General features: G+C 41.3%; 1 protein-coding gene across 4 annotated transcripts in view; it reads left to right on the forward strand.

Annotated features, from left to right (window-relative positions):
* Positions 1–23,140, forward strand: part of LOC113676509 (dynein heavy chain domain-containing protein 1) — a 46,617-nt gene that overhangs the window by 22,251 nt on the left and 1,226 nt on the right. For 2 of the 4 annotated variants that reach the window (XM_089181914.1, XM_027193173.2), the window contains exons 28-62: positions 490–772; positions 1,315–1,480; positions 1,701–2,063; positions 2,478–2,667; positions 3,050–3,148; positions 3,234–3,519; positions 3,925–4,190; positions 4,640–4,938; positions 5,368–5,633; positions 6,016–6,734; positions 6,854–6,946; positions 7,250–7,415; positions 7,604–8,133; positions 8,445–8,711; positions 8,994–9,139; positions 9,817–10,087; positions 10,733–10,855; positions 11,460–11,769; positions 12,104–12,373; positions 13,407–13,622; positions 14,024–14,157; positions 14,748–14,847; positions 15,339–15,739; positions 15,902–16,027; positions 16,540–16,810; positions 17,502–17,665; positions 18,435–18,533; positions 19,107–19,202; positions 19,305–19,476; positions 20,103–20,302; positions 20,683–21,000; positions 21,209–21,312; positions 21,573–21,765; positions 22,212–22,342; positions 22,498–23,044. In XM_089181914.1, the coding sequence (XP_089038040.1) occupies positions 490–772; positions 1,315–1,480; positions 1,701–2,063; positions 2,478–2,667; positions 3,050–3,148; positions 3,234–3,519; positions 3,925–4,190; positions 4,640–4,938; positions 5,368–5,633; positions 6,016–6,734; positions 6,854–6,946; positions 7,250–7,415; positions 7,604–8,133; positions 8,445–8,711; positions 8,994–9,139; positions 9,817–10,087; positions 10,733–10,855; positions 11,460–11,769; positions 12,104–12,373; positions 13,407–13,622; positions 14,024–14,157; positions 14,748–14,847; positions 15,339–15,739; positions 15,902–16,027; positions 16,540–16,810; positions 17,502–17,665; positions 18,435–18,533; positions 19,107–19,202; positions 19,305–19,476; positions 20,103–20,302; positions 20,683–21,000; positions 21,209–21,312; positions 21,573–21,765; positions 22,212–22,342; positions 22,498–23,044 (8,385 nt within the window). The remainder of the gene's footprint in view (positions 1–489; positions 773–1,314; positions 1,481–1,700; positions 2,064–2,477; positions 2,668–3,049; positions 3,149–3,233; positions 3,520–3,924; positions 4,191–4,639; positions 4,939–5,367; positions 5,634–6,015; positions 6,735–6,853; positions 6,947–7,249; positions 7,416–7,603; positions 8,134–8,444; positions 8,712–8,993; positions 9,140–9,816; positions 10,088–10,732; positions 10,856–11,459; positions 11,770–12,103; positions 12,374–13,406; positions 13,623–14,023; positions 14,158–14,747; positions 14,848–15,338; positions 15,740–15,901; positions 16,028–16,539; positions 16,811–17,501; positions 17,666–18,434; positions 18,534–19,106; positions 19,203–19,304; positions 19,477–20,102; positions 20,303–20,682; positions 21,001–21,208; positions 21,313–21,572; positions 21,766–22,211; positions 22,343–22,497; positions 23,045–23,140) is intronic. The other 2 variants (XM_089181915.1, XM_089181916.1) reach the window with 1 other exon arrangement.

A 23,140-nucleotide genomic window follows, 5' to 3' on the forward strand; every position in this document is an offset into this window, starting at 1 on the left:
GACAGTGGAAGAAGTCTACCATAATTATAGAAGCACTTGATTTTTTAGCAAATTCTCCTCGTCATTGTCATTGGAAATTTGTGGAAAACAGTATGGAGAATATACACATTGAATCTGAGGTGTAAAGGGTTAAGGGGGCAGGTCTAACGAGCACCTAGGGAAGAAGTGACCGGGAGTATCGCTTATTGTCTTGAACTAGTTGCCACTATATAATGGAATAACCCCCACCTCTTAAAGCAATTCTTCAGCCTTGGCAGGCCGTTTACTGGTATCAATTTCTACGTCTGGATGGAGGGAAGCGCTGTTAGAGCATTTTTCCTTCGCCAAAACACACGAGATGGTCTGACAGGGGTCGAAGGGGAATTGGGGCTCAAGTATATCCTTTAATATGCTCTCCTAGGAGATTTGTATGACCAGCTTGTCTACATTGCCGGATTTTGCGCGACCTAGCTCCCTTTCTAATTATAAAAATTTCATTGTTTTGAGCAGTTGTTTGGAAGACAACACCCGGAGACTGACCTATGGATGGACGGTCTGGTGTCTAAGTGGCTTAGAGACACAACTCTTACGTGTGATACCATGACCGAGCTTCTTTCGAGCCAGTCATCTGAAAAACAACGCATTGCTCGTATGATGGGTTCCCTGTCTCACGTAAAGAAATGGCTAGTGCTTGACGGACCAATGGATGACACCTGGCTAGAGAGTATGGGGACCCTGTTGGATTCCACTAGAGCTCTCAGTTTGCCCAACGGAGAATCCATTGCTCAGCCAGGTGAATTTTAAGGCTTTTGTGAACTTGAGGAGGCAAAAGTTGTTATTTTTAATGTTTAAATTTGATAATAATTTGTTTTTGCCCTTACAAACAAACATAGATAAACAAAAAACAGAAAAAACAAACAAGCAAACAAACAAACAAACAAACAAGCAAACTAAAAAAAAAAGAAGTAAATCGTGGCAGTGTATCTGATAACAGGTATCACTCTTTAGAGTGCCTCAGTGTAAGGCCGTGGGGAACGAAAGGGCACCATTGGATATTTTCTTAAAGACAAAGTTACCGTCGAACCAGCATTAAGCAGTCGGTTGTCAAATCCCGAAATTCCATCTCCGCATTGTTATTTTCACCTCTGTTAAGCGGTCTTGGCCACCCTCTACTAAGTCCCAACAGCCTCATTCCATTGTCTTCAACCTATAATGAACGGTCGCTTAAAGCGGACTATCGTTGTGCTCCCTCCCTAACCACATCAGACGAAGAAATAAAGGAACGTATCCTAACGCCATGCTTTAATTACTTTAATTTACTTTCGCTTCTTTCAGAAACTGTGACACTTCTTTTCGAGGTGACAGAAATAATCCATGTATCTCCAGCATTAGTAACACGCTGTGGTCTGCTCTACTGTCCTCAATCACTTGTGGGATGGAAACCAATTTTTAGGTCCTGGCTGAAGGGGGCGCACGCGCGCTGGGAGATCACAAATAGAGGGTAAGTGGACTTCTTTAGTTGTGTTGGAATTTATTTTAATTGCCTTTTGCGTAAGGAGGGAAACCGAAAAACTCCTAGAGGATCCTTGCTGCAAGAATGGAAACTGCATATAGCACGCCCCATGAATGATACTGGGACCAGAATTTTATTCCAATGAGGGCCATTTGCTCTTGCAATCGAAACATTATTGTTTATTTTAATGGCTTCCTTTCAATTTCAGTTTGGGAATCATCTCGTGTTTGATGGATCACGTGGTGGATTCTACACTGTACTTCCTTAGTCATCACTGTGAATCCATACTGACCTCTGGGTACAGCTCCATAAACAAGCCTTCCAAGACAGCCACAGGAGTGCATGAAGTACAGTCACTGTTACGCTACCTCTCCGCCATCTACGATAGGCACATCCTACGAGAGGATGAAGATAGTCAGATCCAGATGATCAACCAGAGGAACCGACAGACCTCCGTGAGTTCTGGTAGCAGCAGGCACAGCTCAGGAATTTCCGCCAGTGACACAGGAAGGGTCATTAGTTCCTTTGCTTTCGCCTTCATTTGGGCTTTTGGCGGTCATTTGCACGAAAGGTATTTCTTAACCACAAGCAATATTTTCCCCTTTGGACACTCATCGTCCTTTTTGGGAATTTCCCATCTGGTATCGTCTTGGGATTAGCAAACATATCTGCGATTCTGCATCTCGTCTTTTTTTCATGGAAAAATAGAAGCATATCGTTTGTTGTTGCACTCGCTTCATCGAACTGAGCACTCGCCAAGCAAGTTACGAAATCGTTTTTAGTGTCAGTTTTACCCAAGTGTTGAGGCCAATAATCAAATCTCTTTATGCCAGACTACGCAAACAGCTAAAACATCTTTTGAGTGAACCCTAACCTTTTCACCAGAAATGGCTTTTCAATTGTCTTTATGTTTACCCAAATATCTACTTATATACTATTGAATATTGTATAAATCGACTTGTTGTCATTTGCTTGTGTTTTAAAGATGCGCTGATAAGTTTGATGAGCATACTCGGCAGCTGTTGTCTGCTGGCCCGTATCCAGTCCTTATACCTCCTGATGGATCAGTATATGACTACTGCCTAGATTTCAGTAAAGGTGGCTTGGTAAAGTGGGAGGGAAGACCTGGATCACAACTAAAGACACTACACTCATCTTACACCGTCGTTACCGAGGTAACTATAATGAGACTTTTCATACCGTAGTTTTTATTAACCCAAATAAGTATACATCGCCACACTACGCAGCTCATTCTTAAGAAATAATCGATACAGAATGTGATTGAGCAATCTGTTCACAAACGCACCACACACTCAGCTGTTATCTTGAAAAGTCCTCTGTCTGAATGGTGGCTGAAGTTTAAATGCTCGTGGTTTAGAAGCTTGATTACCTAAGAAGATTCATTTTGTATCATTTGGATCATAACTTCATAACCTTTATTATCCGTATGGTAAATTCGGTTGCCTTCGGTCCAGGAAGCGTTAGCTGTCTTTTTTTTTTTTGTTTATGAATGTTTATGTACGTTTTTCTAAGTTTCTTTTCTCTTTTACTTTTCAGTTGGATCGCTACTTTTACCTAATAGACCTTATGTTATCTGCACATCAGCCATTGCTGCTGGTTGGTCCATCAGGAATTGGAAAGTCGTCCCTAGTACAGGTTTGTAATGTTTCCAGTTGTGTGCCGGTCTTTAAAATGACTCACTCTGTGGTATTCGCACAGTGAACCATTATATTTTTTACAGAACTTGATCAACCCACGCTATAACTCGACACGAATCTGTCTATCCGCTGGCCTGACCTCGAAACTGCTCCAAGAGGCGATCGAACATAAGCTTCAGCAAATTCAACGGAAGGAGATGACCCAGTTAGCTTTTACAAAGGCGATACCAGGAGCTGCTGCTCCTAAGAATCTACCCGTTGCAAAGTCTCGCGCTCATCTTATGTTTCTTGATGATCTCAACTACGCCGCCTCTGATGATTTTGGAATTCAGCCTCCACTTGAACTTCTCCGACAAATCCTCTCACAAGGTAATTATTTGGTATGTTTGGGCATGAGTAACGTATATTTGCGTTATTGAATGGAGAAGGGGTCAAATTGGCTGAATATGGGTCAAAGTTTTCCCGAGGCTTTAAATTATGTCGCTTTCTTCCCTTCCCCCTTGGTAGGATTTTTTTCAAGCGCGACACATTTTCCAGACATCCGTTTTCCGTAATAAACAAGGCTATTATCCAGCTATTACGAAGGAACAGCATTTCGTTACTTAATTATTATTTTATCAGTAATTCAAAGTTAACTTATCTTAGCCGCCTGTCAGAAGAATTCCGCCCACGTTTGTAACAATGCGCCCAACACTACCCAAGGGATAACACTTTTCAGCTGTGCAGACCACAGCTTCCTGTTGAGATATTTGCGTATTTGTCTTCTTCGTTTAGGAACATTGTACAACAAACGGAGACATCACCTGTATAGGGTGCAACACCTCCAGTTCATGGCCGCCTGTGTTCCTCCCGGTGCGGTTTCGTCTTGTGGAGGGGTAGCTTCATATGCCATCAGCCATCGCTTGTCTAGGCTGATGACGGTCTTGTCATTCTTTCCCTTGTCTTCTGAGTCAGTGGAGAATATTTACTCGTCAGTATTTCAGACCTGGTTGGAAGAGTTTCCAGCGTATTCGATAAGCCACCATGAGCATTTGGCCAAGGTAAGAGAGAGGGAGAACCGAATACTGCTTCTTGGAGGTGGCAGTGTTTATCTCTGTGTCTGTCTGTATGTATGTCTGTCTGTGCTGGTGTCTGTGTCAATATTTGAGTCAGTGACATTATCAGAATCAGTGTCAGTGTCATTTCAGTCTCAGTGGAACTGAGTATATCAGAATCAGTGTCAGTTCAGTCTCAGTGGAAATGCAAACATCAGAATTATTGTGTTAGTGACAACGAAAGTGTCGACGTAACCGTCAGCATCAGCCTCCTTTAATGTAATTGTCATTTTAAGTATTAGTGTCAACTTTCGGTGTCAGTCAGTGTCATTAATAACGTCATTCGTTTTTCCACGCGATGAGAGTAATTTTGTGGTGGCTACCTTCCAGTTTGCGCCTACTTACCTTTCGAACATAAAGCGATATCTATATATCCTCATCTGCTTCCCTAACAGGCGCTGTCGTCGGCGTCCATTAAGATGCACAACACCATTCAAAGGGAACTTCGCCCTACCCCGCTTCATCCTCATTTCCTGTTTACCCAGCACGAGCTGTCAAGGGTGGCGCAGGGTATGTCTCTCCTCTCGTCTAAGAGCCGTGGACGTCCAAGACCTCGTGTGAGGAGGCGAGCTGGCACAGGAAATGACTTGGAGGGGGAAGCGAAGGCTGAAGCCATTGGCGATGTGAAGAGTGAGTCCAGTATTCATGGAAAGGAGAGGTCACAGCGTAGAGGGAATGTTGGTAGAGGACGAAGGTGCATAAGATTGTAGACTTCTTATTGTCGTGTTGTACAATATTCAAAGCTAATAGGGACCTATCACTTTGAAATCGTCAGAGAAGGACAATGAAAATCACGAGCCTTCATTATTTGCGACTGGCGAGGCGAAGGAAATGTCATATTCACAATTTTACGCGCTAATTACATCACTATCCGTCCTCAGGGGGAATATAGTATAATCTTACCTAGCATTTGAGTCAATCCTGTTTATTAAAATAATATCGCCTTCTATCTTGGATCAGTTTAAATCGGCTTCCATTTGTACAAATCATTAAAACTAACATGGATCATGGAGACGGAGTAGTCGTTTCAAATTCGCCTATTCTATTTCGAGACCGGCGAATCTTACTTGAGACATCCTCGTGGTCCTACATTCTCTTATGAGTTCTCTTCTTTTAACTCTAGTTGGCCCTCTCTCACAAACGGCCCGGTAGAGTCCGGAATGTCTGCGAAGACGCCCGCTGCTTTGTCACCAATGATTCGTTCTCTCCTTCGCTTGTGGTGCCACGAAAGTACTCGAACCTACAGTGATCGCCTTCTAACCGAGGAACAGCGCTACTGGTTCTCGTCTTTGTTGCACGAGACCGTTGAGGAGTTTTTCTGTAAGACTGCCTCGGACCTGGGCTCCGAGGTGTTCTCTGTTGAGCGATCCGTGATGCAGAACTCTCAAGGTACATAATGTAATATGGCGCTTGTTGATGCCGTGTCGTTGTTCTAGTACTTGACGCCTCACACATGACGCTTTCGACTTAAAAAATCTCACCATTATGCGGTACCCATGTCAAATATGAACTCAGTTGGTGGCCACATTCGCTGGTGGATTCTCTATGGCGATCGAATGGTCATAAATGGCTTAGGGATTTATCATGCTATAGACTTTTTTCAGGATGCATAATTCCTTTGTTTAAAGGCGGGAGTAGGTGCAAGACTATTGGCGTGAAAAATGGGAGTAAATTGTATGCAAGTCAAACTCATTTTCGCAAGAAAGGTTTTTCACTTGGCTTCATTTCTAAATTGAGGGTTTTTAGAACAACGCTATCTTGTTTATTTCAGAGGCTTTGCCCGGTAGAAATGCTCCCCCACCTACGACTAGTGACGAACAGATCCAAACCACAGGAGAGTCTGAGGCACTATTACAATCGGACGACTCCTTAGCTGTACCAGGTCGTGAACCGCAAGACTTGAGCGATGAAGACGCTGGAGAGGAAGGAGATATTGATGCTATTCCCACTCAAGAAACTCCTGAACCAGGGGAGGATTTCGATGAAATTGTTGCAGATACCACAGAAAAGGATGTCACGAACAGGGAAATTCGTCCTGAGAAACAAAATGGAAATGATGAAAATTTAGGTGAAGGAGAAGTTCCCGAAGACGAAACGCTAAGTCGAGAGCAGAGTTTGATAGCAAACACTGTGGTCCATCCGCCTGCAAGAGTAAAGGTCACGTTTGACGACACCAGTGGTGCGAGCTACGACAAGAACTACAATGGTCCTTTGATTTCAACAGAGCAGCTGGCTTTCTCTGGAGAGGATCTCACAGATATTGTGTTCTGTAAGCATTTCAATGTGTCTGTGACCGGACGAGAAAGTAGCGCCAGCGAAGTTGCAAGCAAGAACTACTTGGAGTGTGCTGAGAGCATCTTGGAACAAGGGATAAAGAGATGTCTAGTGTCATATAATGACAAGGTGGCTGAATCGTCTAATGCCAAAATCATGAACTTGGTGACATTTCGTGAGGCACTTCATCATGCGGCGCGTTTGAGTCGAGCATTGGTGAGTTCCCCGCCCTCCCCCAGCTCCCCTATTCTTTCTCTGCGTTCATTTTGTAAACTGTCCAGTAGCGTGTGATTAGTCAAATTGCAATAATGACAGTCAATGTTTTCTCTTCCCAGGCCACACCAGGAGGTCATTCTCTGTTGTTATCGGATCTTGGTTACGGACGAAGGACCCTAACAAGGCTCACTGCACACGCAGCTTGCTGCAAGGTTTGTGTAAAGACTTTCCTCTGTCAGGGATGTCACTTTGTCGTAACAAAAAAGTGCATATTACTTAGAAAGTGTTCCAGTTCTTATTAATCGGCCTGACGGTCGTTAGCTGCTTTGATCCCTTATTCGTTTACTTATTCATGTTTCTCTGCGTCTGTTTGCTCCCTGACTTGTTTCGTTCTCCCACTGTACTCTCCCTGTTTTTTTTTTCTCACGTAGTAGTAGTGCCTTACCTTCAAAATCATGAATTTTCACCATTCCTTCCTGAATTTCCCTCACTTGTTTCTGCGTGTCTCATTTCAGTTGATAGAGCTACAGCGCAGCCAGTTTCAGAACCAGGAGGACTTCAGACAACAGATCAAAGTGGCATCATTTATTGCCGGGCTTCAAGGGAAACCCGTAGTGTTGTTTGTACCAGAAGGTGTTGATGATGAAGCCATGCAGGACATTTGCTCACTAATGGCAGAAGGTATACAATTGTGACTCACTGCTGGAAAACAAAATAGCTTTTAACGAACTAATTATTAGAGAAAAATTATTCAAATCCCAAGTTTTGGAATTCTGTTGGTTTATGCTATGCTTTTGTGCTGCTACAGGTTAACTCTTGCCTTACGATTATCGTCCATACTCATACTTCTTTCTGTTGTTTTATTTTAGGGACATGTCCAGGTCTCTATACACATAATGAGCTGTTCATGATCTCCAACCAGCTTCTTCCTGGAGGAAAAAGAGGTGCACGCAGAGTAGAAAACCAAGATATTGCCCAAGACCGATACTTCCGCCGCGTCAAATCACACATCCACGTTGTCGTCTGTTTGAAATACAAAAAGCTCGACTTGTCCAATTCCTTAGAGAAGAATCAATTATACAAGTTTCCATCCTTGGTAAAAAGAAGCTGCTGTGTTGATGTCTATAGGGCTTGGCCGCACGAGGCGCTTGTTAGTGTGGCAGAGAAGTTGCTCGATGAGGAAGAAAGTGTGCTTAGTCTTGTACCATTAAAAAGACGCGAGCGAGACTTACAATCCGTGGCCATATGTTCAATAATGGCTCACGTCCATCTGTCTTCTAGAAGCATGGCGGAAAGGATCTACGGGGTCAAGGCGTTAAAATTTTACTCGCCTGATACGTATTTGGATTTTGTAGACTTATTTCGGAAGATCTGCAGAAGGTTATGTGCGAAAGAAAAGGTGAGAGTGGGAGTAACAGTGCTCAGATCTGTAGCTTTTATGAGCAGGAACCCTTGCACTGAGCTTTGGCAAGGGAGAATCAAGCTACTCCTGTAGGAGAATCTATCACTCTAAATGGTTTTTACAAGCTTGGATAATCTCCGTCATGCTAATTTGTGAAGTACCACTTTTCTCGGAAATCCGGGTGGGACACAGAAAATACCAATCCATTTGCTGAGTTTAGTTTTTTCGGGTATTCTCGCTCTTTAGCACGCTCCAGAAAGCCGTCATCCAAACTAACATATCATTTCTTACGTATCATTTCATTGTAGGAAGTGGTGGCTCATCTTGACAAGGCGATTAAGAGGGTAGAGGAAGCTACTCACAGCTTAAGCAAGATGCAGAAAGAATTGAATAGCCTTGCTCCAGTATTCGAAGCGTCCAAAACGGACGTGCAGTTGAGGCAGGAGACTGTGGAAGCGTGTCAGAAGGAGTACACTGCTGCAATGGAGAGGTGTAAGAAGCAAGAAAAGGACATCGAGGACATGCAGATACCTATTGAACTCCTCAGGAAGGAGGCTCAAGCAGAATTTGAAAAGGTGTGGTTCAAATTGGGCTGTGTACGTCGTAAAAGCCTCATTGACCTTGCCACTGGAGTTTATCCCGTTGTACACATTATGAAGCGACTTCCAGAATTTCACTTCCCTGCACATGCCAATCTGTTTCTCTGAAGAAGAATTTTGACTCTCAAAACTTTAAGTTAATTTGTTTGCTTGTTTGAGAGCCAGTCAGTCCTTCTGTGAAATTCGCGGTTTGGTTTTAAGTAAAATGATACGATAGCTTTTGTCAGACCTAAGCAAGTCCTGCTTTTTATTTTCAAGGTCAACCCGTTATTTGATGCGGCATGGAAGGCTATCGACTCATTAAATATTCACGACTTGGAGGAAATCAGAAGTTACCGAACTCCACCTGCGCTGGTTACCCTTGTTGTGAATGCAATTTGCCTCGTGTTTGAAAAGGAACAGACGTAAGTTGGAAAACCTTCGCCAACCTGTTCATCATTTCATATTCCGTAGCTTTTGTTGAATTTTGGGCTTTCTACGTAAAATGCCAGATCTATGGTTTGGTGTAACTTTCGAGGAATAAGTACTCAGGCAGTTGTATGCCTTCACGCAGGTCTCCAAAATCTTTCAGCTCAGGGTCTTCTCCCCGAATGTCAGGCCATAGTTTTCCTTAACCTGATTCAATTAAAAAATGACTGTCTCGTCAGACAAGCATGGTGCCCTTCTTACAAAATTTTTTATTTTATTCCCCACCATCTTTTTGAGAATTCCCTTTCCAATGCATGTATTTGATAGAATATAGATCAACAAGGGGTGATGTGTTTTTGTTTGTTTATTTTCCGGTATAATTTGTTAGATCGTTTGCAATTTTTATTTTTTGTTTGTTTGTTTTTGATGATGTTTTTGTTGATGTTTTTGGTTTCCTTTATTATTGTTGTCTGCTTATTGTTATTTCAGTTGTTTGTCAGAATAGTTTGCACAATTATTTTTTTTGACAGAAAGTCCTCTCAGTTCAATGTTGGTTTGGAAACAACTTTGTATTGATTGTGTACTGCTTGCCTAGTTCTCACTTAAGAATATCGGTCTTCTTCCATTTTAATCAGTCTATTGACCTAACATTATTTCTTTATTTTGGTTTCAGGTGGGAGGAAGGAAAGCTTCTACTCAACCGAAACAACTTCTTTAAAGACTTGGAATTTTACAACATGGCCGAAATGCGGGATTCTATTTTTGAAGGACTCAAAACGTTCTACTATAACCCGTTATTCCAAGCAGATGTTGTCCAAGATGGAAGTATGGCTGCCAGGTCTTTGTGTTTGTGGGTGCGAGCTGTTTATGATTTCTGTTTAGTGAACAGATCTCTAAAACCCAAACGGCAGCAGTTGGAGAAAGCAGAGCAGGAACTTGAAAAGGTATTGAAAATCGGGAAAAGCGGTTAATTTTTTAGAACTTTTGGTTGTGTTGTTAACAAGTAAAGTGAAGAGATCAGTTTAACTTGCTCCAATAAACTTTGTGGTCGTAAGCAAAGCCACTTTACCTTTCCTCCTTCAGACTAAAATTAAAAGTAAAAAGGAGCGATCTGTTTCCTTGCGAAGTGATTTATTCTCCTTCACATTCGCAAAACGGGTGGTACCAAGTTAAAAACTGTCAAAGAGCATGGTGAATTCATTGAATTGTAGACAGTGCATTAAGAGTTACGTCTGATGCATGCTAAAATACGCACATTTTGAAAGGTGACGTCATCGCATTTGAAGGACACTAAGATCGAGTATTTTGAACCTGCTTGCAATACCACATCTGGGTAACAGTCCGAGAAACATCACACGCCCTCTTATTTCTGTTCTACAGCAATGTTCGTATTCTTTTTAATATGAAATTGTTCGTTAAAGTATGGTCTCCATTAGACGAATTAACTCTTTCCTTATTATCAAGGATGTGGCTTCGCTGGTCAGCGAGATCTGTGAAGTCTCTTGGGAACAGGATGCTACCTTTGATCCTCGCTTGTGATAAAGTTTTCACATCTTTCTTTAATTCGTTGTTTGTTCTCGACTTTGAAGGCAAAGTCCATTCTGGGAGAGATGAGAGTGAGATGCAACGCCATCAAACAAGAGCTCGAGTCGAACATCCAGCGGTACAAAGAGAGTGTAAAGCATTCAAGGACAGTTGAAAAACAGATTCAAGTAGGTTATCTAACTTCATCCCGATGTTAGAGCAGTTGCACTGTAGTTTTGTTCGTAATGCTCGCGTTGATTTTCCTAGTGTCTCGTTTTTTTGGTTTTATCTACTACTTGCAATTTATAGTGATTTTCGACTAAGGCCAGCATTACTTGTCGTTGATGAAAATCATGATAAGGATTAATCCTATCACTCTGTTATCAGGTAATTAAGTGTCAACAACTGAGTTGAAAACGTAAATTGACCACTGTAAAGAGTTTAAAACCTGAAGTTTCGAGCGTTAGCTCTCCATCGCTCTGACGAAGGGCTAACGCTCGAAACGTCAGCTTTTAAACTCTTTACTGTGGTTAATTTACGTTTTCACCTCAGTTGTTAACACTAAATTACCTGTTATACTCTCCCACCGACGCAGCACCTCAGTTTCTTCAGAAACTTACCCCCTTTATTAACTCTGTTGTCAAAATCAGACCATGGCGATCAACCAGAGGTTAGCCATTATGTTCGGTGAACCTTCTCTCCAAGGTCCCTTAGTTAACTTGCTTTTGTTTGGTTTTTGTAAGGCAAGAGTTTTATGAGATAAAAAGTAAAATTAGTAAAATTTCTCCACAGAACATTGAAACAATCAAATCCAAAGGAGATGCGCTTGTCGACAGCCTATCCTCTTACTCTAATATCTGGCACAGTGGTCGATTGCTCGCCCAACAGCATCTGACTTCAGCACCTGGAGATTCCCTAGTAACGGCTGCTGCAGTATGTTACCTGGGTCCACTTATCCCTGAAGCACGCGACGAATTGTTCGCTGATTGGCTGAGGGTGTGTGATGGGGTGTCCCGAGCGCCTCGTCAAGGCTTTCTTACTTTATCGTCCGTGTCACTTGCTGATTCCCGAAAGGAATGCAAGTATGATGACGGTGATACAGGTAAGCCTGGCGTTGCTACCCTTTAGGTTAAACACAATTCGGGATAAAAGCATCAAAGATGATCATTTTCTTACTTTTTGCATTAAATACCAAAATTTCTAATCCCTGTGTAAGGAGACTTCGGTGCAATGTCTTATTTGAATAGAGTGCGTATGTTGTATAGTGGAAGGAGTTTTTCAGGAATTTTCTCTAATGGAAATGACGGTAACTTGTTTTTTGAGTTTAACAAACACTTACTAATATCTTAATAGGATAAATTACCTTAAAAGCAATTTCTTATTGTTACTTAGTTGACAAATCGTTACTGAGGCCTATATACCGTATGTTTACACAGGAAGGGACTCCCGTCCTGCTACACAATCCACTTTGGTGTCAACCATAACCACGAACATTGTTCCTGTCAGAGAGGACGTGTCATTGAAGGCGATATTAGCGGCTCCCAACGAATTAGAGGACTGGAGGAGAAATGACCTGCCCACCAATGAACAGGCGGTAAATAACGCTTTGATACTGAGAAGCTGTGGGGATGATAGGACACGCGCATGGCCACTGTTGATTGATCCTCATAATCAGGCTGAGTTATGGATAAGAGCACTGCATCAAGGTATTCTGAACCATATGAGTACTGTTAGTGTTCTGGTATAAATCTTTTCCTTAAAACTTGCTTATACATGTATCTATGGGTAAAAAGATGATTAAGCTATTGAAGTTTTATTTCAAACTTTGACTGGCTTCCTTTAGTTTTTCTCCGGCGATTCCTTTTTATAATTTTCTCAAAGAAATGCACCTTGTAATGGCCGCGGGCTCTTGAACAACGAGCCTTGATTGTTAGTTTTTATGTTTATTTTATTTTTTTATGATATTTTCCTTGGAAATTTACCTTTAAGTTTCTTCTTCATAAACTACACTCAGCTTACTCAGTTCTTTCAATAAGATATGAAGTAGGTGGCTACCCCGGTAAAGCACCCGCCGGAGAATAATATGAAAAACAATTTCGCTTTAGTCAGACTATAAGTTCCATTAGAGTAGAACTGCTTCAAACAGAGTTGTCTGTGTTGAACGTTGGTAAATGATTAATACTAGTGTCCTTTGTAACAATTTTTTTTATTGATTGTTTGTTTGCAAACCTGCTGCTTGAGTTTCACACAAAAAGTCCTCCGAAAGGACATGTGGTTACTCGTTACTGAAACTTGAGTCAGTATGTTCTTGTGAACTCAAGATCTTATTTTTCTAGGAAATTTGGTATACAGTATGATAAGACAATATCGATAGTTCTTTACTCAAAATTTATCTATAATGATGATAGTCGCCTGAAAGAAATCTAAAAGACCTCTTGTTGAGTTTGTTTGAAAGCTTCCAGAAAGTCTCAGAAAGATCCAGAATGGTATTTACCATTCCACATTGCTAATACTAAAACACTTTCAACAGGCAGTCAACAAAAATAATACTAGACAATATCCTGTGTGCATCAAATTTCCGTCTGCATATGTTCTCAAATTTTGAGGCTACAATCCAAACCTTCCTTCGGCTGACTAAGCTAAATTCTATTTTCCATTGATACATCTTTGTTTGACTCACTTAAATTATTTGCACTGTAATGCCATGGTAAGAAATTCTAATCAAGACCTTTCTTGAAGTAGATGAAGCGGTGGATCGTGCCCCCAGTAGTCGTCCAGACACCAGACAGTCAGGGCGGTCCTCTCGCCTATCTGGAGGCTCATCCGTTGACATGGAAGCCTTCCCGACTCTTCATTATCCTCATCTTCAGCAGGCATCTGAGGAAGAATTTGAAGCTGATCCGCAGCACTTCGACAGTGAGGTTGATCAGTTTCTACAATCCTTGAGAGAAAATGGTAATGTATAATCACGTGAACCAATTTGAAATAAGTTCTGTACTAATTTTCACCCACTTCAAAAGAATAGCGATGTTTTTCATCTCAGACATGAGTATTGATGGATTAATTCTTTGAGCGAATGTCTTGGGAAAGGGTCATCTTGAAGAATAGAATTTAAACTTAGACCACAATTCAATCGTTATATAAGAAGCAAAGAGGATTTTCGCTGGTTAGAGAAGCTTATGCTTACTAAAAGTAATTCAGGACTGATAGACACTTAAAGTTACATGATATGATACAACCTGACTGACTTTTTTTTATGAGGTATTGCCCTTAAACTTAGAACATTCTATTAGCGAATGGCAGATATCTCGCCTTGTACTGACTGATGCGAGTTGTACCTGTCTGTTTATTTTTAGACGATCAAGAATCCAGGTTTCCAGAGACGGAGACACAAGCCACTTCTAGGACGGAGCGCACAGCAGGCAGCGCTCTGACGAGCGCGAGTGACAAGATGTTGAAAGAGAAACTGGCTGAAGCCATGGGAATACAGGTACAGTTTACACCATATATAATGTTGTGACGGCTTTTTAACCTACAACTCATAAAAACCGATCAGATTGGTGTCAGAGTATTTCCAATAAGGTAAGAAACGTGTAGGTTTCTCAGTGATGCAATATGCAGTATATTTGACATGATAGGATCCTAAATGGCGAGCAATAAATCAGAAATGTGTTATGTATTTCAACCTGTGATCTTGTAGTCTGATCGTACGGGTATGAGTAGTCCTTAGGAATGTTGTCAGATAGAGACATTGACGTTTCGACAACCTCGGCGGGATTCTTCATCAGAGTCGAGTGAAAATTTGTGTTCAGTTGATGTCTTAAGTCTGGTTCGTATAAACTGATTGGTCAGATCTGCTGTGATGATGTTGATGGAGAAACTTAAGTAGCGTAAGTTGGTCGTGATTGGTCAGTTTTGAGCCGTCGGTAATTTCCAATCAAGGTCAAGGCTTGTGTTATCAAGGTAAAGATATGGATTTCTTCTCCCTTGATGTCTTTTGTCCTTCATATTCTTCAACATACAAAACTTGGTTTCTCGTTCTTTTCATTGATCACTATGACTTGCATTCTTTGGTTTTAGATTGACAGCAGTCCTCTGCCGATACCACCTGCTACCTCTCCAGTGTTAACTTTGAGTGAAGGACGAATCCTTGTCGTTTCAGCTGACGATCCTTTACTAGGTAAATAATAATTTCTGACTTGATAATCCGCTGGTGTTGTTTTGTCAGTTCCAATTTCCTCGCTTAGCGATTGGTAGAGAGTTGCCGACTTTCTGATTCAACGTTTTGAGGTTGATAATTGAATCTACTCGATCGACTCTTATTTATATGTGATGACACTTATAAGCAATATACATTAAATCCAACAAAGTGATCAATCCCAATGACGCTGATGTGTATTCACTTTAAGAAATGTGCTGAGAAGAAAGAAAGTCCATAATAATCAATAAAAGCTATAGAGTGCCTTGCGTTTATATCCGTAGAATCGCACCGAAAATAGCAGTCAAAGAGCTTTTTAAACAACAGATATCCCACGATGCTAATTTAAGAGGTTGTACCTTCAGATCAGTACTAGGAAATACGGCGAGATGATTGAAAAGTATCAATCAAGACTATTCATTATCCTTGTGTAACTTTTATTTTGAATTTACTAACTACTTACACTGTTTTAGTCGAAAAACTACAAGCCGCTGTCAAGAAAGGACTAGCGACACTGGTCACCCACGTTGAAAGACGACGCTGGAACAAAGCGCTGGAGCTGCTCCTTACTCGACAAACCTTCACCAACACTGAGGGTAATCTTCAGGTGATTATTGGCAAGACTGTCGTGGATTATAGCCCTTCCTTCCGGCTCTACCTCAGTTCTACCCTTCCTTTGTTCATACCTGGTGAAGGGCAATGTCCGCTTCCATTTTCCAAGGCGTGTACCATCAACATGAGTGTGAGCCGGGAGGGAATCTGCGACGCACTGCTAGCGGACACGTTACAGCTTGAAAGACCAGAGTTCGACGGACAGATGAGATCGATCGACAGGGATATTGGTCTTCATAAGCAACAGATCAATAATGCCAAGGTTTGATGTTCTTTCACCACTTCTGTTCTATCTTTTTTCTTTAATCCAGAATTACATTTGCAAACCCAGGATAGTGTATTGCTTGGTTCATATATCGGTTTGCCAAATCAATATTGTTGTCATTTAGTACTTACCATTGATTCCACCTTTATTTTTGGGTAGGAGAACATCCTTGAGAAGGTTCTGAACCTTAGTGGTCCTCTGCTGAAAGACTCTGCTATGCTGGATGCGGTGACACAGAGTAAAGATCTGATATCCATGGCAGAAGATAGATGCCGCGAAGCTGAGGTGAGCCAATTTTTCTCTTCACGAATGTGTTCACCAGCTTATGCAGTTTATTCATTATTCATTTGTTTTATTTTCATTACTTACCCTCGCGGATTGGGAGAGTCCGCGCTCTCTCTCAAGAAGGAACTGCCCGTATCCCCGAGGTGTACCAGTGGTTTTGTTATCAATTCCTGTTTTTGCTCGGCTGCGTTAATGAACCATCACGAGACAAATACATAGTTAGACAACAACAAAAAATCCTCTCTATCCTTAGCCATACTTGTCCCCGTTCAAAGGTTTCTTCCAAATTAGAGACGACTGTCAAACACTTAAGAAACAGCTTCATAGAAGACAAGAGATCCAGAAACATATGGGGAAGTCGGAGAAACGTTTTTCGATTTCGCTAATATGTCTTGAATCACTTTTAGCTGCAGAAACTGAATGTGACTGTGGCAGTTAAGGAAACGGGGGAAGCGCTGGTTCGACAAAGTTAAGGGTTCCATCGGTATGATCTTTCTTTTTTTCGTACTCAGGTAATGAAAACAGACCTACTAGCGAAGCAAAATGATTTTCTTCCTGTGGCTCAACATGGAGCATTGTTGTTCTCGGTTATTAACGAGTTGCGTGAACTTCATCCTTATTATCGCTTTCCACTGGAGTTATTCATTCAGCTCTTCCGCGACACTGTAGTCGAGAGGAACCGCGGAAAGAAAGGAAGCGGGTCACCGGCTGCCAGAGCAGCAGAACTCATCACTGCTCTGTCTAGGAAAATATTTGATCGTACCTCGTGGAGTCTATTTCAAAGTAGGCGTCATTCTTTTATCTTTTGTTATTATTATTGTTAATAAATTTTTTATGTTCTTTTTGCTATCCTTATCTAGGGTTCGCAATGAGAGCCTTAAGTAATGTGCAAATAAAAGACCTGGAAAAAGATATCTATTTTAAAAAAAACTGGGAAAAATTATTGACGTTTCTTTTACAGCAAGAGCTAATTGGTGATGTTTGTAAGGTACTTAAGATGCACATCAATTGTTAGGTGGTTTGGAGACATTTTTAAAGCGTTTTCTAAAGTAACACTTGAAAAGAAACTTAAAAGGCAGAAAGCCTCGAGCGTATGGAACAATTTGATATGTAGTTCGTGGAAAAATCAGACAATTTGATACGACATCGTCTCACAAAGTTCCTCGAGTCGTTGCTTTCAAGGTCATAATTTACACGCCTTTAGCTGTATAAATTTTTCCCTTTGATGAATTTTTTTATAATTTGTATATTAAACAATTACCCAAGAAAAACTATAGATCAACTTGCTCATTCAAGGGCTAGAGACCATCGTACCTCTTTCCTTTGTCCATTAATTGAAAAACAATACCGTGCTCTTAGAATGCGCGCGTCATTCCGCCTGATTACGTTATTTTTATGCGCAGTACAGGATGCGCAGTGCAATACTGAGGAATCACCTTAAGTAGCTTTGGCAAATTATAAATCTCTTGTCCAGGTGACAATCACGTGTTTGCATTCTTACTGGCCGCCGAGAAACTGATGAACAGTAGATCTGTGTCACGTGACGAATGGCAGCTGTTTACCGAGGTTTCGAGAAGGTCCGAGTTGGATCATCCAGAAGAAAGCGAAGTGCCAAAGCCGTCGTGGATCACGCATAAGGTAGGGAATTTTCATTCTTCTCATTTTCATTCACCGGTCCTCCTCATGTTGTAAGTCTTCTCATCTCGCGAGTGATCTCATCCCGAGGGTCTTCTCATCCCGCAGTCTTCTCATTCTGCGGGTGTTTTCACCCCGTGGGTATTGTCATCGTGCGGGTCTTCTCATTCCGCTGACGTGTTCATCCCGCGGGATTGTTTTGCTGGTCTTTCCATCCAGCTGGTTTTGTCATCCTTCGGGCTTTTCCATCCCGTGGGTCATTTTCTCGTTTGGGAAAACAATGTCGTGAAGACAAGGCTTATTTAAGGTTTGTGTCACGATTTTTGTTCCTCAAATAGTGTATTCCAAATTTTTCAATTTCGTTGCATTCCGTTGCAATCTTTTCCATTTTCAACCATCCATGTTTCTTCTTACTGAAATTAATTTTTGTTTGTGCTGAAATGCGACTTCTATTTTTTATGAGTTGGGTCCTTTATGTTGATCGAAATCCCAAGATCTTAAAATTGTGTTTCAAATAGGTGACAATAAACGTAATAGTAAATGACGTACAAAAGTCATTTTACGGCTTGCAAAACATGTTTGTCATCGTCTGGAAGGGGTGAATATTTTCTGTGACCATTGACGTTATTCCCTGATGGGAATTATAACAATGCTAGTCTTTAATCGGCGCATCATTATTTCACACTACGACTGCTGCTACTATTGTTGCTGCCGAAGCTTATCTTCGTCTCACTAGAAGTAAATTGTGGCCACCCTTTTATCATTATTCCAGGTTTGGGAGTCTGTGGGTGACCTCGAGCGCCTTCCCGTTTTCATTGGATTGAAGCAATCTGTCGCAGAACACTCGCATCAATGGCAGGAGTATTTCAATGTAAGAAACCGAGTTTTGCTCATTGTTGTAAACCCTCGTATTGTGGAGCGCTTTTTTTTGCTTTTTTTTTCCTGTTTTGTTTTTTGTTGTTGCTCACTTCTGTTTTTTTGTTTTGTTGCTTTAGTTATAATTTTTTTGCGTTTTGTTTTTTTTAACAAAAATCTGACATCAAATAAGTAATGGCAATAGGAATAGGTGGAGTTCCATTCTGTCTGTAATCACACCAGTGATTGACAAAGTTGAACGACCGCGAAGTGGGAATCCGATTTGTTAATTACGAGTATGATTGCAGACGGAATTAAACTAAACAGGGTCCTGCTAACAATTAATCAAAACGATGACAAGATTTGATTTTAAAAAAATTAGCCATTGGTTACTTTTTTATATATAAAAACAAAAGTTAAATAGGTGAAATGCACGACAACAGCTTGCGGACATGACGTGCACTTTGCAATTACACAGGTATGCCGCGTACGCGCTTTTTCGGGCTGGTGATAATCAATCACGTTTGAGAATTTTGAAACAGCTTTGATTTTTTGCGGTAATTCGTCAGTCTTCATTTTCCTTTTGCAGCTGCCTCCTGTACTTCTCAGTGTCACTCCTGGTGACTATAATCATCTGACCATCTTTCAGAAAGCTTTGCTTTGGAAAACCTTCAAACGAGATCAGGTGGGTTCTGTAATCGCTCTCAATGTAGGTTTTCTCGCATTTTCGATACCTGTTGCTTTATTTATTGATCGATGGGTCTGTTTATTTCTATGTCGGTTACAGTTATTCCATGTTTGCCAAGAGATCGTTCTCTATCAAATGGGAGCCAATATGATCCGGCCCTTGGGCTACGACCTGAGCCAAGTATGCGATGTCATCAATCGGTCTCGACCAGCGGTCCTCATGCTGCCCTCACAGAACATTCTTGAGCAAGGAGAGGCAACTGTGCTCAAAGGTAAAATGTTACAGTGGAAGGTATACGGTCAGAAATTATTTAGAAGCAGAGAACTTTAAGTTTCATTGTTAAGGTTGAACAACTAAGTGATTCTCAGTCTCTTTAGAATGAAGCGACCACCTTAGGGTGTTTTCCCTTCCCGGGTGATGTGCTGGAGAAAATTTCAACTGAGTGTCGATGATAACCCAGGATTCCCTTTATTTCGATTTATTTCTTTGTGTGATTAGTTTTAAAAAAACTCGAGCCAGCTTCTCAACTAATCAGATCCAAAACTAAAACTATTGGCGTCTTTGTCATCCTTTTTTCCATTCATAACTATTTTATAATGGTAGTAGACCACACTTTTTATCGGTTCACTTGCGCAATAGCCCACTTGGGATGCTCGAAAGCTTGTAAATGATTCGCCCTCTGCCGGACTTACAGGTTTTTCTCGAATCAAGAAGTCAAGTTTGTGATTATCGGGGAAACTTTCGGCGTGACAAATTGGCAACATTAGTGGAAAGGGAGTGAAAACCTGTTTGCTTCAGTTGAATTTTTAACGATGTACCATAAACGAAGCTATTGACAATGTTTCCTTTAGTAAGGAAATGCTTCCTATGACTGTCAAACTATGTTTTGTTTTCCAGATCCAGTAACTGATGTAGTTAACCTTGCCCGTGCACGGGGAAAAGACACGCCTCTTTTAAAGGTTACCTTCGGTGAAAAAGACGGTATGGAGAAGGCACTGAAGGCTGTGAAGCGTGGTTTAAACACTGGATGTTGGGTTATTCTTGAAAACTGTCATCTGGCGGCCTGTTGGTCTGACGAGCTCATGCACGAAATTGAGGTCTGCGTGCAAACGAAATCCCAATAATGTTATAAATATGTTTATTTTTTCCTGGGAGCAAAGCATATTGCCCCAAATTTCGTGGCGAAATTCCATTCTTGTGGGTGTTATCACCAAGGGGAACGAAAGACATTATAATTACTTGTAGTTGAAAGAATGGAATGCCAAGAAATAATTCTTGTGTTGTAAAGTTGGAAGGGTAGAAAAGCAGAGCGGACGTTTATCAACGTTCATCATGTTTTCGTAAGAGGATGCCTGTCTTTGAGCGCGTGTAAGAAAATACAATTTTTTTCTTGGTGTGGTGATAGTGTTCTGGCTTCTTTGAAAGCCTCTCCTCGGTTTAACTAAATTATTTTGTTCACAATGTTTATTGTTCGCAGGAAATGGTTAATTTACCGGTGATCGACACTGAAGGCGACTTAGAGTGGCACAATATCGAAAATAACAGCGATGCTAATGCGGAAAACGGTTCGGCTGAAGATGTTTTTGTCCATCCCGAATTCCGGCTGTGGTTGACCACCCGTACGGATATCGGTTTTCCGCTGCCTGCTGTCATTATACACCGAGGGCTCAAATTGGCGTGTGAGGCGCAGGAGAGTTTTGGAAACGCGGTCAGGACAAATTGTCAAGTGGCAACAGGATCACTGAATAATGGCGTACCTCTTTGGGGAGAAGCAGCAAAGGGATCAGTTTTTATGGTAAAGGTTCTAGATGCTGGGTGTTTTGTTAATTCAAGCACGATAAATGTCACGCATATCCTATTTTTTTTTTTCGTACGCCCTCCTTCCAATAAACGCCTCTCCTTTGAGCCAATTTTTTACATAGGCGCCTGGGTGCTTATTCCAGGAAATACGGCACCTCCATTTCAGGATTTGTCTCTAACTTGTATTTGTTTCCATTTGATAGAGTGATGTTCCTCCCGGCGCGATTTTCACCTTGGCATATCTTCATACCTTGCTTCTCCAAAGGAGAAAATTTGGAAATTATTCCTTTAGCTGTCCATATCAATGGTAGGCCAATGTTTCGTTATCGTAGTTTTTCGCACAGGAAGCGAACTTCTCCGATCATTGTATTGTTTTGAACCTTGAAACTGCTATATCACTGTTTTTAAGTCTCCCTATGTCTAGTAACAACAATAATAAAATTAACAATAATAGTAATAATAACTGATAATAATTATAATAATGTTATTAGTTCATTTGCCCTAATTTTGGCATAAAACTTTAAAATCATAAATTTTTTAATTGTCTCCCCACGTAATTTTCACTAGGTCTCAGGTAGATTTGTTAGCAGGATTAGAAGCTTTACGTCATCTGTCACGTGCTAGTCATGGTTCGTTGCCGCTTGCAGCTGTGGAAGTCATGTTGGGATATACTGCTTACGGTGGTCACGTGACAAATGGCCTTGATTTGGATGCTGTGAGGTCCCTTGCGAACTCAGTTGCCACTGAAAAATTGAAAATGGTGTGTGGATTTAGTTTGGTTGTTGACTGATTCTCGAGACTGTTTTAAACTAGGTCGTCCTCCCCATCTGTAAAATTATTCAGACTTGATCACTGTTGCTTTTTATCCGTTTATGGTTGTATCTGCTTCTTCTCATTAGGGAAGTCTACCTCTCGCTCGTAAACACTCTAATTCTGTTCTTTGCATTGAGAGAATATCCGTGTTGCATTTTAAAGTAGCTTCGAAGTAAATAGACATATCTCCTCCAACTTAACTTTTCCATGGTCCAATCAAGCCTTTCGCCAAGGTAAACTCCTAATATTTTCCTCATTTTCACTCTTTCCCACACAATGTGAAGTATTCCAAACGTATTGAGCTCCTCTTTACTATGTAAATCATCGAAAATGTAGGACGGTTCAACTTCTTGACGAGTTTTGTTTTACAGCTTTCATCTAATTTTCTTTTAGAATTCTGTGCAGGAGACATCAACATATGAACAAATCGAGAAGTACGTGGAAGATTTACCTGAAGCGTTATCGTGTCAGCAACTTGGTCTGAGTGATGTGTGCAGTTTAGCTTACCAGTCCAAACTCAGCAGGTTTGTGCATCGCTATCGGTTCGTCACTGTTACAAGCTGCTCATGTACAATCCAATCTTTTCTGGCCTCAGCCATTATTTCCCACTTCCCACGTTGGGGTTTTAACTCATATTACAATAGTTGAGCTTTTAACCGATTTCATGTCACATTTGCAGTGCTCTCGCGGAACGACTGGCGCTCAGCGCAAGATACCAACCTACCGCCCTTTCGATTGAAACCCATGTGAAGTCGGTTGCTGAGGAAACGCTGAATAAACTCACAAACATTTTGGACTTGATCAAGTCACACGATTTGGCGAGGAAAGAAACCACGGCTATTGGGTCATTTATTCAGCGAGAACTCCTTTACTTCCAGAATCTCTACGAAAGCACTTCGAGAGAGATTGAACTCTTTATTAACGCGTGCAGTGGACATGTCGCCTTTACTCCAGATCTGTATAACATAGCGTTGTCGCTAGGACGCTATGCTGCTCCGTCAAAATGGCTACTTGGCAGCACCCGGGATATGAGTCTAGCTGAGTGGTTAGAAGCCCTGGAGTCCCAAGTGAAAGCTCTTTGTTCGTACTCATTGCCTTCGTCTCTTCAGCCCTCTTCGTATTGGCTTGGGGCGTTTGCTCATCCTCAGGCGTTTCTAGCATGTGTACTTATGGCTCATGCGCGCTCTGCAATGAAATCTGTATACGTTCTGGAGTTTTCGGTTGAGGTAATAATTTCGCAATTACCGCTTTATCCCTTATCTCCTAAAAGTGATCAACACTCTAATTAGGATGGATACCAATCAGTTCGGGTAGGAACCAAC

The sequence above is a fragment of the Pocillopora damicornis genome, chromosome 9, assembly GCF_964200805.1.
Source record: "Pocillopora damicornis chromosome 9, jaPocDami1.2, whole genome shotgun sequence".
Taxonomy (NCBI): domain Eukaryota; kingdom Metazoa; phylum Cnidaria; class Anthozoa; order Scleractinia; family Pocilloporidae; genus Pocillopora; species Pocillopora damicornis.